This window comes from Oncorhynchus keta, chromosome 34 (assembly GCF_023373465.1).
Source record: "Oncorhynchus keta strain PuntledgeMale-10-30-2019 chromosome 34, Oket_V2, whole genome shotgun sequence".
Classification (NCBI taxonomy): Eukaryota; Metazoa; Chordata; class Actinopteri; order Salmoniformes; family Salmonidae; genus Oncorhynchus; species Oncorhynchus keta.
Genome location: NC_068454.1, coordinates 46,619,142 through 46,634,022, shown reverse-complemented (window position 1 = coordinate 46,634,022; position 14,881 = coordinate 46,619,142). Strand labels below are relative to the sequence as shown.

Sequence of the window (14,881 nt, the reverse complement as noted above, 5' to 3'; positions counted from 1 at the left end):
TGATCACGGGGCGATGTATATTCAATAGCTTCACGTCTTCAAATCATGTTCAGAAATTTCTACTCCAAAACAACCGGTCGGAGACCGGAAGAAATGGGCTGTCTCTTCTTCGTTTGACCAAGAAACAAAGCCTAGGCAATTGACAAGACTGGTGACATCGTGTGGAAGCTGTAGGAATTGCAATCTCGGCTCCAGGTAATGTGGTTTCCATTCAACAATACATTCAAGTGGCGCATTGATATATTTTCCCATTTTCAGTGATCAGATTTTCCTGCGCTTTTCGATGAAACGCACGTTCTGTTATAGTCACAGCCGTGATTTAACCAGTTTTAGAAACGTCTGAGTATTTTCTATCCACACATACTAATCATATGCATATACTATATTCCTGGCATGGTAGCAGGGCGCTGAAATGTTGCGCGATTTTTAACAGAATGTTCGAAAATGTAGGGGGTAGGATCAACAGGTTTTAAGACACACTGTGACTTTTGTGCAGGTCAATGCTAGATTTGCACTAAAGTTTACATTTCACAAGCATATCATAAGTAATGATTCGTCTCTAAGTGAATATGATACCGTAGAAGTGTGGCAAATAGAATAAGAATGACTCTATCACAGTCAGGGCCATATTCTGACATAAGACACCATGTAGCTGGGTAACTCAAATTGTTTACACACATCAGTGCCTGTATTCAAAAAGCGTCTTACTAGAAGTGCTGATCTACGATCAGGTCCCCCCTGTCATTATAATCCTTATTATGATCTAAAAGGCAAAACTGATCCTATATCAGCACTCCTATTCGGAGACTCTTAAAGCGGCAATCAGCAGTTGAAACAATGACAAAGCATTATCACCACCCCTGTTTATGTAAAAAGGGATGGGGCAGGAGAAATGTAACCACTCTCAAATGTATAGACATAGCTATGGATGCAAGGACTGACCATCCATCTCATCAAAATTATAGATAGTGAGAGATCCAACTGGTGTCTCTAAGTGGCCACACACGTCTCCAACTGTGCACAGTTATTAAGTAATTTCAATGCACTTTCATGACTTAATGAAAGCGTTTTCAACTATAAGGTGATATTTTGACCTCTCATAGATTTGCCATTGAGGAACTGAAGCAAGCACACTTGTAGTGTTTTGTTTGGAACATCCCCACCATCACACAATTACTGTTGTTGTTGTTGTTTACGCTATCCCAAAATGTTCAATTATAAATCACAATCTGGGTCAGATGGGCATCATTTGAAAGCTTATTCTATTGCCAACATGACTAGCTAAGTAATACATACAATCTTAGGATGTTTAGGCTTTCAAAAGTCACTTCAGACATGCAAATTGTAATTTTGGTATAGAAAAAATAGAATGGATTCATGAGTGCATTCATGCGCGTGTTCCGATGTTAATTTTCTTCACAATACAACAAACAGGCTCATTCTGTTCAGGACAACCCAGGGTATAACACGCCATCCTTGTAAATGTGGATGAAACAAAGCGATCATAAATGTTGATACTGTAAATGATGAGTTTTCACATATGGAAATGTGAGGTGCACATTTGAACTCAGGTGTGTGGTTTGTTTGTATGATATCAAAGCATGTATGATATCCTCTCGATTTACAGCATTTCCCTCACTCTGACAATTTTTTAAAAAAGTATCCCAAGTAATGAGAGGGATGGGTCATCTTCTTGATATGCGTGGTGCTCAAGTTTATAACGGCTGCAGTCAATACCCATACAGAGCTGTGAAGCAGGGAACCAGAGCTCTGACGTCATGTATACAGGAGCATGTTAATGTACATCCACTACGTTCCAATTTAGGTGCTTTTCAATTACAAAATCTGCCATTTTCAACCCATATCTGTGAGTGGAAAGGGGTACTACTATTCACATAACCATATTTGCAAGAGATCCCAATGCATTTCAGTGGCCATATACTTAAATGGGAGAAATTCAGGTCGCTACTTATTTTCAAGGGTGTAAGATAGAAACTTTAAAACTGCTGACCGGTCTGGAATAGGTTGCTTGTATACAGCTTTTTGATACCATCTATACTTTCTGAACAATGTTTTAAATGGGTATACTTGAAAAGAAAAAAGTCACATACACCAGATGAGTGGAGTGAAATGTGTTGTTTTACAGAGTCGGCCATAGAAGTACTGCGCCTCTGGAGCGAATTAGGGTTAGGTGCCTCAGTCAAGGGCGCATCAACAGATTTTTCACCTTGTCGGCTCGAGTATTCAAACCAGTGACCATTCAGTTACTGGCCCAACGCCCTAGCCGCTAGTCTACCTACCGCCTCAATCCCATTTGCATTCGCAACTGCTCTTGAACAGTTAAAGATACCAACACCAAAACAACTTTAACATGTGCAGACTGTCACTGGTACTGTTGCTCGAAAACACATTTTTGATGCTACTTGTACTATTCACACTACAACCATAGTTGCATGAATCCCAATGCATTTCGGGGATAGACTTGAATGGGACGAATTCTGTTTGCTACTAATGTGCAACCATTTAAGATAGAAACACCATTCAAACTAAGAAAATGTGCAGACTGGTCTCGATTGGTTTTTGAAACCATTTATACTTTTTGAACTATAACCATTTTTAAATGTGTATAAAAGCTCCATATGCTTCAATGGTACATTTTTTGGATTCACCACTGCTCTTGAACCATTTATGCTACAAACATGAAACCAACTTTGAAATGCTAAGACTGACTAAAATTAGATTGCTTGTCAAAAGCCTCTTGATACTATATATAATTTTGCAACTATAACTCCATAGACTTCAAAGGCAACATTTGGATACACACTGCTCTAGATCTGTTTCAGCTAAAAACACCACCCAAATGTTGACATGTGCAAACTGACTCGACTTAGATGGCTTCAACACAGCTTTTTACTACTATTCATACTTCATAAACTATAAAGCTGGTTGAATCCACATTCATTTCAATGGTGGAATGCAGGCTTCAACATTCTAAACTGAAATCCACTGGCACAAAACTTTCAATGTTTAAACGAGAGGATTTTTAGAACTTAAAAGCACATGATATGGCTTTTGATGATATAGTGATCTCTCTAGCCTAATATACTAGGCCACTATAATTCACTATAATAACTCCACACCTACAAACCACCATCAATTGACTTTTTGGTCCAGCCACTGACAGTTGGATACAAAAAATCAGATTTTCTACCAGCCAAAATATATTATTTTGCCATAATTACACCAAAAACAAAAACAGATGTGTGCTTTCTATTTTTCTAAAACAGGAAATATATTACTAGTAAGAAGTAATGGGGTATATTGCTTAATTTCATTTCATTTTTGTGACCTGTGTCTGGGTCTCCCAAGTGGCGCAGCGGTCTAAGGCGGCATTGCAGTGCTTGAGGTGTCACTACAGACCCGGGTTCGATCCCAGGCTGCGTCTGGCGCACAATTGGCCCAGCTTCGTCCAGGTTAGGGGAGAATTTGGCCGGGGGGCCAAATTCTAGCGACTCCTTGTGGAGGGCAGAGCACCTGCATGCCACGGCAGACAAAACAGTCTGACACATTGGTGCGGCTGGTTTCTCGTGTTAAAGTGGTCGGGTGTTAAGGAGCGCAACTTGGCGGGTCATGTTTCGGGGGACGTATAACTCGACCTTTGTCTCTCCCGAGCCTGTTGAGGAGTTGCATCGATAAGACAAGATTGTAATTGGATATGACAAAATTGGGGATTTTTTTTAACGTTTAGATACAAACAAACAACAAACATCAAGAATCAACAAAGTGCCACAAAAGATAGTGATATGGCATATTCATTATTACAGTTCACGGCTCTATTTTTTACAAGGACTAAATGATGTGCTCATTTAGAAGAACACAAATGTAGAAGAACACAAATAAATCTAGGACAGTGGTCCTCTTTTCTGAGTCACGGTCACTTTTTGAGTCAAAATGCAAGTCTACGACTCAGATTCTTTATTAAACATGACTTAACAAACGTAAGCAACATTAACCAATTAAAGACATTAACATTAACCAATTAAAGAGTTCTTTAGCAATGATGTTTGTGCAATAGGGTATGTCCTTGTTTTTTAAAAACATTTTTTTTGTCCCTTAAAATAACATAAAATTGATCAAAAATACAGTGTAGACATTAATAATATTGTAAATGACTATTGTAGGTGGAAACGGCAGATTTTTTTAATGGAATACAGTGGGGCAAAAAAGTATTTAGTCAGCCACAAATGTGCAAGTTCTCCCACTTAAAAAGATGAGAGAGGCCTGTAATTTTCATCACTTCAACTATGACAGACAAAATGAACAAAAAAATCCAGAAAATCACATTGTAGGATTTTGAATTAATTTATTTGCAAATTACGGTGGAAAATAAGTATTTGGTCAATAACAAAAGTTTATCTCAATACTTATATACCCTTTCTTGGCAATGACAGAGGTCAAACGTTTTCTGTAAGTCTTCACAAGGTTTTCACACAGTTGCTGGTATTTTGGCCCATTCCTCTATGCAGATCTCCTCTAGAGCAGTGATGTTTTGGGGCTGTTGCTAGGCAACACGGACTTTCAACTCCCTCCAAAGATTTTCTATGGGGTTGAGATTTGGAGACTGGCTAGGCCACTCCAGGACCTTGAAATGCTTCTTACGAAGCCACTCCTTCGTTGACCGGGCGCTGTGTTTGGGATCATTGTCATGCTGAAAGACCCAGCTACGTTTCATCTTCAATGCCCTTGCTGATGGAAGGAGGTTTTCACTCAAAATCTCACGATACATGGCCCCATTCATTCTTTCCTTTACACGGATCAGTCGTCCTGGTCCCTTTGCAGAAAAACAGCCCCAAAGCATGATGTTTCCACCCCCATGCTTCACAGTAGGTATGGTGTTCTTTGGATGCAACTCAGCATTCTTTGTCCTCCAAACACGACGAGTTGAGTTTTTACCAAAAAGTTATATTTTGGTTTCATCTGACCATATGACATTCTCCCAATCTTCTTCTGGATCATCCAAATGCTCTCTATAGCAAACTTCAGACGGGCCTGGACATTTCCTGGCTTAAGCAGGGGGACACGTCTGGCACTGCAGGATTTGAGTCCCTGGCGGCATAGTGTGTTACTGATGGTAGGCTTTGTTACTTTGGTCCCAGCTCTCTGCAGGTCAGTCAATAGATCTTGTGTGGAGCCCCAGATCGAGGGAGATTATCAGTGGTCATGTATGTCTTCCATTTCCTAATAATTGCTCCCACAGGTGATTTCTTCAAACCAAGCTGCTTACCTATTGCAGATTCAGTCTTCCCAGCCTGGTGCAGGTCTACAATTTAGTTTCTGGTGTCCTTTGACAGCTCTTTGGTCTTGGCCATAGTGGAGTTTGGAGTGTGTCTGTTTGAGGTTGTGGACAGGTGTCTTTTATACTGATAACAAGTTCAAACAGGTGCCATTAATACAGGTAACGGAGGAGGACAGAGGAGCCTCTTAAAGAAGAAGTTACAGGTCTGTGAGAGCCAGAAATCTTGCTTGTTTGTAGGTGACCAAATACTTATTTTCCACCATAATTTGCAAATAAATTAATTAAAAATCCTACAATGTCATTTTGTCTGTTATAGTTGAAGTGTACCTATGATGAAAATTACAGGCCTCTCATCTTTTTTAAGTGGGAGAACTTGCACAATTGGTGGCTAACTAGATACTTTTTTGCCCCACTGTATCTACATAGGCGTACAGAGACCCATTTTCAGCACCCATCACTCCTGTGTTCCAATAGCACATTGTGTTAGCTAATCTAAGTTTATAATTTTAAAAGGATAATTGATCATTAGAAAAACATTTTGCAATCATGTTAGTGCTGATTAAAGAAGCAATAAACCTGGCCTTCTTTAGACGAGTTGGGTATCTGGAGCATCAGCATTTATGGGTTCGTTTACAGGCTCAAAATGGCGAGACAGAGAGCTAGTAAGATTTCATTATTTATTTTTCAATTTTAATTTTCACCTACTTAGTTTAGCCTACTCAAACATCCGGCTCAAACAGAGATGCTATGTTACCTAGCTGGCTATTGCTATCCAACACTGTAACTCTTCCAAGTCAAGGTAAGCATGGTTTTATTAATTTATTGCCACCAGAACCAGCAGGTTTAACTGCTAAACTGCTTGCTAACTGTACACTGTACTGCATGATTGAAGCGGTGACATGGCTGTGTGTAGCGATTAGCGTTTATAATATGAAGGTATGGCGCTTCGAAAGTTTTTTTTGTCTGGTCATAGACAGCTGATGTGTTGTGCACTGAAGTGTACAAGCGAAGGGAAACGGTGAGAGGAGGAGAGCGCATAGATGTGAGAAGGAATTATACCACGATCTGGCTGCTATGAAAGTGAACTGTGTTTGTGTGTGATCAGGGGTGAATTCATTCCTCCGATTCTGTAGAAAACGTTTCTTAAACGGAACAAAACTGTTTGTTTGCAACTGTTGGACTAATAGATCAGATAGATGCAGGCAAGATTGTGGAAGATAGTATTGAATGTGTCAATGTCATTACACCTTGATTGCTCAAATGTATCTTGACCTGTGCACCTGCGTTGTAAACTTTCATTCATACGCTAATTTGTAGCAACCTCATGATGGGTATATGGAAATTATGAGTATCATGTAGTCGCCTAAACCTATCAGTGTTAGCATTGAGCTGTAATAGAAATTAGGCCATGCTCATAAAAATAAATTATCATCCTCCCTCATCTTAAATGGCACCGATCGCCACTGATCTCATAGTATCAACGTTGCTGTGCGTTTGAGGTTTCTTTTTGCAGTCTATGGTTCGAGGAAACTGCAGACACGGTGATCTGAGCTATCGGATTGGCCAGCGGTAGGTCCTATAAGTGAACTTGACTTGCTTTTCACATTAAATGGGAACACTTTGCCTTCCCGGCGCTAGGGCTGCTGAATAAAGTTCACTAACCACCAACAGCGGGAAAAACATTAAAGAAATAGGAACGCAAAGCTTTATCATTAGATTGCGATCGACTGGTTGGTGACCACTGATATAGGAGAACAATGAAAGTATAATGAGTGTTTTAATGATAGGAAATTACCAATATTTCATGAATATACATTTTTAGGAGTGATCCATGCTCAATTAAGCACAATCAATAGGTGAGATAAAAATGTTCAGCTGCCCCTTTAAGGGACGTGCCGTTACCGTGGTAAGTTGGACACTTGCTTGTCTGTGATGGAAAAAAACTCAGACGGCGATGTCTTCGTAGCAGCAGACAGTTGGAGCAAACAACTTAGTGTGTGAAGAAAACAATGTCTTGCCAAGAAACAGAATGACAAAGTCACACTTGTGGCCTGTTCCCAAATGCTCTGTGTGACCACCCGCCAACGTGCCTGGTGAAATAGATATTCTTACCCACCACGCCAAATTCTACCCACATTTGGTGGGTGGCGGGTGTTAATTTCCGACCCTGCAAACCACCCCGAAATGGGTCACTATAACTAACACAGCCTATGAAAACCGTATTACTACCATTAATACTACTATTTCACAACCATAAATACTTCAAGACTAGCAAGCACACCAAATTTACTTCAGTACATGTCCTTTTCTAGTTATTACTAATTTAAGTCCAAAAATTGATGTTGCAACTGCAGATTGCTCCTTTAAATACAGGTCAGACCCAGATGATTGGAAATATTCAATTTCCCTCTATTCCTGACAGGACAAGCACGTGCTGGCCGTGGTGGCCATCGACCAGATGCTGGAGAAGCTGAAGAAGTCAAATGAGTTCCTGGAGTTGATCCTGAAGGGCCTCAATGAATACTTGGAGAAGAAGCGCCTCTATTTTCCACGATTCTTCTTCCTGTCCAACGACGAGCTGCTGGAGATCCTGTCTGAAACCAAAGACCCCACAAGGTAAGAGCACTGGCATTAACCTTATACCCGTTCAGACCTGGGTTCAAATACTATTTGAAATAATTTTAAATACTTATTTGGGCTTGAATGAACTTGCCTAGCACAATGGAACCAATGGAATAGCCTTAAAATGGAAAACTCTGTCCATCTGGCACTCCAGGCAGGGTAAAGCAAATGCTAAAATGACTGTTACAGTCCTATCCGTGTGGGATTAACCCTGTTTCACGAGTGCGTTACACTGTAAATTATGCGTTGTATTGTAGCATTGATAGGTGGGTAAATGGAAGTAAACAGTATGATTTGTATTCCCTCCCGACTATGAGAAGTGCCCAAGCTTTGTAGCAATGTAAACTCTTTGTAAATCTATCCCTTTATGCCGTAAAAGTGGGTTATTTTTGTGGATAAAGTGTTTCTTGCCCAAGGTCCTAGAGTGTAACTCAACCGAGGCAGGCAATCACTAGCTTGATTGTGACACTGCTGAAATTAAATTGATTGCTCTTGAAAAAGCACAGCTCAAGCCTTTACTGTAAGACTTCAGGGACACACTAACCACTTGTTAGGAAGAAAATATAAACGCAACATGTAAACTGTTGGTCCCATGTTTTGTGAGCTAAAATTAAAGATCCTAGAAATGTTCCATATGCATAAAAAGCTAATTTCTTTCTAATGTTGTGCACAAATTTGTTTACATCCCTGTTAGTGAGCATTTCCTCTGCCAACATAATCCTCACATGACATGTGTGGCATATCAAGAAGCTGATTAAACAGCATGATCATTAAACAGGTGCACCTTGTGCTGGGAAAAATTAAAGGCTATTCTAAAGTGTGCAATTTTGTCACACAACACAATGCCACAGATGTTTGAGGGAAAGTTCAATTGGCATGCTGACTGCATTAATGTCCACCAGAGCTGTTACCAGAAAATGTCATGTTAATTTCTCCACCGTAAGCCGCCTCCAACATCCTTTTAGAGAATTTGGTAGTTTGTCCAACTGGCCTCACAACCGCAGACCGTGTTTAACCACGCCAGCCCAGGACCCCCACATCCGGCTTCACCTGTGGGAAAGTCTGAGACCAGCCACCCAGATAGCTGATGAAAGTGTGGGTTTGCACAATCTAAGATTTTCTCCACGTAACCGACTTCAGTGGGCAAATGCTCACATTTGACAGCCACTGGCATGCTGGAGAAGTAATCCCTGTTTCAACTGGACCGGGCAGATGGCAGATGGATTGTTTGGCGTCGTGTGGGCGAGCGGTTTGCTGATGTCAACGTTGTGAAGTAGGGCTGGGCAGTATACTGTATTTTACTATATACTGGTATTGATGCACATACCGGTTTGTGTTTTTACTTTACCTTCTATAACAGTATTTGATTGTTTGGTTTGTTGACTCCGCTACTTGAGTCATCCCTCTCTGCTCTCTCTCTCTCTCCATGCTGCTTTCCTCACAGACCTATTCCCACCCCCAGTCACTCAAGGAGCGGGTTTGTTGTTGCTTGACCACTAGACGCTTTCGTTCAGTTTCCATGGTCAATGCAGCACATGCAACAATGTTGATGACAACGATGTTGTTTCCACTTTGATCTTAATATAAATCCACAAGCATTTTATAATTGCAATATTAGTTTGTGTTTCTTACATCTGCAAACAGCTAGTTTGTATTTTCTTTGCAAGTTATGCTAACTCGTGTTAGCCCCTAATGCTAATCACTAGTTAACTGGCTAAAAGTACTGAGGCCTAAATCAGCATGTTGTTTGTGCAACAGTATCTTCTAAATCAAAGAGGAACAGGCGAAGCATGAATATGTTGGCTATATGAATAAAGTTTTAATGTAGCTAAAGATTATAGGGTCCCATAGGAAACACGGAACATCACTTTGGTTCCTAACCTGTCACAATAACTCCATTGCATTTTCATTTGTTGTCATGTCAAACAACACTGTATTCAAAGTGCCCACTTACTTATATTCTAACTATATAATTATAATAAACATTATATTTCCATGATTCCAAAAGTTTACCCAAGTGTTTTTTTAATCTAAATCACAATTGCAACATTTGGTTAAAATTAAGGCCTAGTATTTTTTGCCCATATCGTGGCAGTGTGAAAATGATCTCAAATGAGTGCAGGAAATGCAGAAATTGGTGGAAATGCAGGAAATTATTTTCGGTTGAAGTTGAATCGAACAGTATAAAACAATCCGAATGGTGAAAGACCCATTTAAATAATTTTGAATATATGTGTTGCCACCCTAGGGTCACGCACTACTCATAAAGAAAATGTAGAACTTTTATTAATCAAAAACATAAAATACCGCCAAATACCGTCATACCGTCCAAAATTAGAAAAATACCATGATATGACATTTTGGCCATATCGCCCAGCCCTATTGTGAAACATGTGCCACATGGTGAAGGTGGGGTGATGATATGGGTAAGCATAAGCTATGGACAACGAACACAATTGCATTTTATCTATGGAAATTTGAATGCACAGAGATACTGTGACCAGATCCTGAGATCCATTGTTGTGCCATTCATCCACCGCCATCACATGTTTGCATGATAATGCACGACCCCATGTCGCACGGATCTGTACACAATTCCTGGAAGCTGAAAATGTCCCAGGGTCTTTTATGGCCTGCATACTCACAAGTCATGTCAACCATTGATTATGTTTGGGATGCTTTAGATCGACGTGTATGACAGCGTGTTCCAGACCCGCCAATATCCAGCAACTTCACATAGCCATTAAAGAGGAGTGGGACAACATTCCACAGGCCATAATCAACAGCCTGATCAACTCCATGTGAAGGAGGCCAATGGTGGTCAGAACCGATACTGAATGGTTTTCTGATCTACACCCCTACCGTTTTTTTTTAAGGTTTCTGTGACCAATAGAAACATCTGTATTCCCTGTCATGTGAAATCCATAGATTAGGGCCTAATGAATTTATTTAATTTGACTGATTTCCTTATATGAACTGTAACTCAGTAAAATCTTTGAAATTGTTGCATGTTTGGTATATTCTTTAGTTCAGTGTATATTTCAGTATTTGTGTGGGTATGATCTTAGCTATATCAGTCATGGTATAGCTATCTGTCAGTTAGTTAGGTTAAGTGTAGGACATCACCTTTGGTTGCATTGTATATGTGATATCTTTCCATTTTTATTTCTCACAAGTGCTTTATAATGCTTAACTTGAAAGCACAACATTGCAGTAGTATTGAATATCAAAATAGTTTAACTAATAAAAAACATGAGAAATAAGAAACAAGACTGGAAGCTATGCTACAGGAAGCTATATCTCATTCCAAAATCCTGGGCATTAATATGGAGTTGGTCCCCCCTTTGCTGATATAACAGCCTCCACTCTTCCGGGAAGGCTTTCCTCTAGACGTTGGAACAAAAGCATTGGTGAGACTGGGCACTGATGTTGAGCGATTAGGCCTGGCTCACAATCGGCGTTCCAATTCATCAGTGTTCAGTGTTCGATGGGGTTGAGGTCAGGGCTCTGTGCAAGCCAGTCAAGTTCTTCCACACCGATCTCTACAAAACATTTCTGTTTCGACCTCGCTTTGTGCCCGGGGGCATTGTCATGCTGAAACAGGAAAGGGCCTTCCCCAAACTGTTGCCGCAAAGTTGGAAGCAAAGAATTGTCTAGAATGTCATTCTATGCTGTAGCATTAAGATTTCCCTTCAATGGAACTAAGGGGCCTAGCCCAAACCATGAAAAACAGCCTTTCCTCCTCCACCAAACTTTACAGTTGGCACTTTGCATTGGGACAGGTAGCGTTCTTCTGGTATCTGCCAAACCAAGATTCATCCGTCGGACTGACAGATGGTGAAGCGTGATTCATTACTCCAGAGAATGCGTTTCCACTGCTCCAGAGTCCAATGGCGGCGAGCTTTCCACCACTCCAGCCGACGCTTGGCATTGCGCATTGGTGAGCTTAGGCTTGTGTGTGGCTGCTCGGCCATGGAAACCCATTTCATGAAGCTCCCGACGAACAGTTATTATGCCGACGTTGCTTCCAGAGGCAGTTTGGAACTTGGTAGTGAGTGTTGCAACCAAGGACAGGCTATTTTTTACGCTTTACACGCTTCAGCATTCGGCGGTCTTGTTCTGTGAGCTTGTGTGGCCTACCACTTCGCGGCTGAGCCATTGTTGCTCCTAGATGTTTCCACTTCACAATAACAGCACTTACAGTTCACTGGGGCAGGTCTAGCAGGGCAGACATTTGACGAACTGACTTCTTGGAAAGGTGGCATGCTATGACTGTGCCACTTTGAAAGTCACTGAGCTCTTCAGTAAGGCTGTTCTGCTGTCCATGTTTGTCTATGGAGATTGCATGGCTGTGTGCTCAATTGTATACACCTTTCAGCAACGGTTGTGGCTGTAATAGCCGAATCCACTAATTTGAAGGGGTGGCTACACACTTTTGTTCATGTATTGTATATACAGGTTTTCCTCTAGGATTTTGCTTGTGCTTTGCTCTATTCTGTTTATTTTCATCCTAAAAAAAACTCCCTGGTCCTTGCCGATGACAAGCATACCCATAACATGATGCATCCACCACCATGCTTAAAAATATGAAGAGTGGTCCTCAGTGATGTGTTGAGTTGGATTTGCCCAAAACATAACGCATTTTATATTCTGAACATACATTTTTTTGCCACATTTTTGGCAGATTTACTTTAGTGCCTTATTGCAAACAGGATGCATGTTTTGGAATATTTGTATTCTATACAGGCTTCCTTCTTTTCACTCTGTCGTTTAGGTTAGTACAGCTTCTACCCCCGATAAGACTCCTGAACAGCTAATCAAATGCCCCCCACCCCACACCCCCTCTTTTAAGCTGCTGTTGCTGCTCTCTGTTTATTATGTTTCCATAGTCACTTGAATTTTACCTACATGTACATATTACCTCAATTACCTCAACTAACCTGTGCCCCCGCACATTGACTCTGTATCGGTAACCCCTGTATATAGCCTTGCTACTGTTATTTTACTGCTGCTAATGAAAGGCCTAATTAATTAATTATTAATTTATTATACTTATCTATTTTTTACTCAACACTTATTTTTATTATAGCTGCATTGTTAGTTAAGTAAGCATTTTACTGTAAGGTCTTTCTTTACCTGTTGTATTCGGCACATGTGACAAATTTGATTTGATTTATTGTGGAGTAAGTACAATGTTGTTGATCCATCCTCAGTTTTCTCCTATCACAGCCATTACTCTCTAACTGTTTTAATGTCAATATTGGCCTCATTGTGACACAAAATGACACAAAATATAAATGTAATCCATTTCAAATTTAGGCTGTAACACAACAAAATGTGCAACAAGTCATGGAGTATGAATACCTTCGGAAGACGCTGTATATGGAGTCAGGAATAACAACACTTTGTATTTTCTTAAATAAACAAAAATGAACTCCACTAACTGTTGGCATTTCAGTTTCCCTCTGAACTGAAACCGAACCGTGCCATGACCCCAAAACCGCAATACCTGCTGAATCGTAACACCCTAGCCATCGGGGGTATCTTGTCAGAAAGCCATGTTTCAGAAAAACAGAATATTGCATTTACAAGAGTCTCTTTGAGGGAAGTGGTGGCCGGTTTTATCCTCTCCTTAGTCTTACCAGGACGCCTTTTTTTCGAATGCGTTTCCTCTTTTGTAGCCCAAAGATTTGGTCAGAGGAGATGAATCGAAGCCCAGGCAGATGAATCGAAGTTGATGCCGGAATTTTGTTTATTAACTGCCGATGTCCAAAAGTTTTTGTTAATCATAGGAAATAATAGCAGGCACATTTCGAGCAAAAAAAGTAAAGATAAATGCCAAAAGAATCACAAAATAGCAAAGTCGAGTTGGAGCACGCAAAAGACGGCAGACATACAGTACGGTGCCATGTCTCTTATTGTGTATCAGATGTTAGGGTTATTTATACAATAGATAGATGCATTGTCGCGGTTGGTCATACAGAGGCTTTAAAGTAATGATGGCATTTGAGTTCTTTCCGTAGTGATGTATATGGGCATATTTACATGGTGTTTCTCACAACTCCTGTTCAGAGAATATATATATAATAATATACCAAAGTATAATATGATCAGAACACACAAACTTGGCCACTACATACACTTCATTCAACAAAAAAGAAATGCTCCGAACCACCTCATCAAGACGGCTCAAAAGAGATGGGAATAAGGAGAAGAAGAGAAAAAGTTGAGGCTTCGAAAATGAAAATCCTGTACTTACTGTGGGAATTTAATTATATAATGTCTTCTCCTCACGACACTCTGCCCTACTTACTCCACTGTGGCTCCCTGAGTAGGCGAAAGGCTGATAAGCATGCCTTGTCTTATTTCACCAAAGGTACTGTATGTGGTTTATAATGAATGTGATTTCAGACAAAGGAGGCTCAGCCCTTTACTCTTCTGTTTCTTTTTTCCCCTTCTCATCCACTACTGCCATGAATTTCATTAGCCTCATGTCGCCTCGTGCAGTCACTGACTTTTCTGAAAAGACAGAATTTTCCAAACACCTACGGTAGTTTGATTTTGGCAAAGCGATTAATCTGTTGCGAGGCTGAATAGGACCTAGTGTGCCGTCTTAATGCCCTTTTGAGCAAGGATGTGACATTCTCCCATCTGTAGAGCTTTACCGCAGTTCTTTCTGTATCGAAGTTTCGCCAGACCAACCCAGTCAACCCACACAACCATTTCATGCAGCCACACATTTTCTCCAACGCTGCTTTTTTTCAGAACTGTTTTTATTTTATCTTTAGTGTTCGACTTCAATCCAACACAAAATAATGTATTGCAAAGTAATTTGTCACAGAAAGCATAACAAAACGCTTAAGCGTGGTGCGTGTGTCGTATTTGAGATTTGATTAGTCTCTTTTGTGTTCCCCGACTGGTGGTTAGAGGACAATCAATAGCTGATTATCATCAAGATTAGGC

The 14,881-nt window shown here is 40.4% G+C and overlaps 1 protein-coding gene across 1 annotated transcript in view; it reads left to right on the top strand.

The window, feature by feature from the left end:
* The window catches only part of LOC118367563 (dynein axonemal heavy chain 7-like), a 238,437-nt gene that overhangs the window by 55,924 nt on the left and 167,632 nt on the right, over positions 1 to 14,881 (top strand). The window contains 1 exon segment of the mRNA XM_052493948.1: positions 7,719 to 7,912. Coding sequence (XP_052349908.1) covers positions 7,719 to 7,912 — 194 coding nt within the window.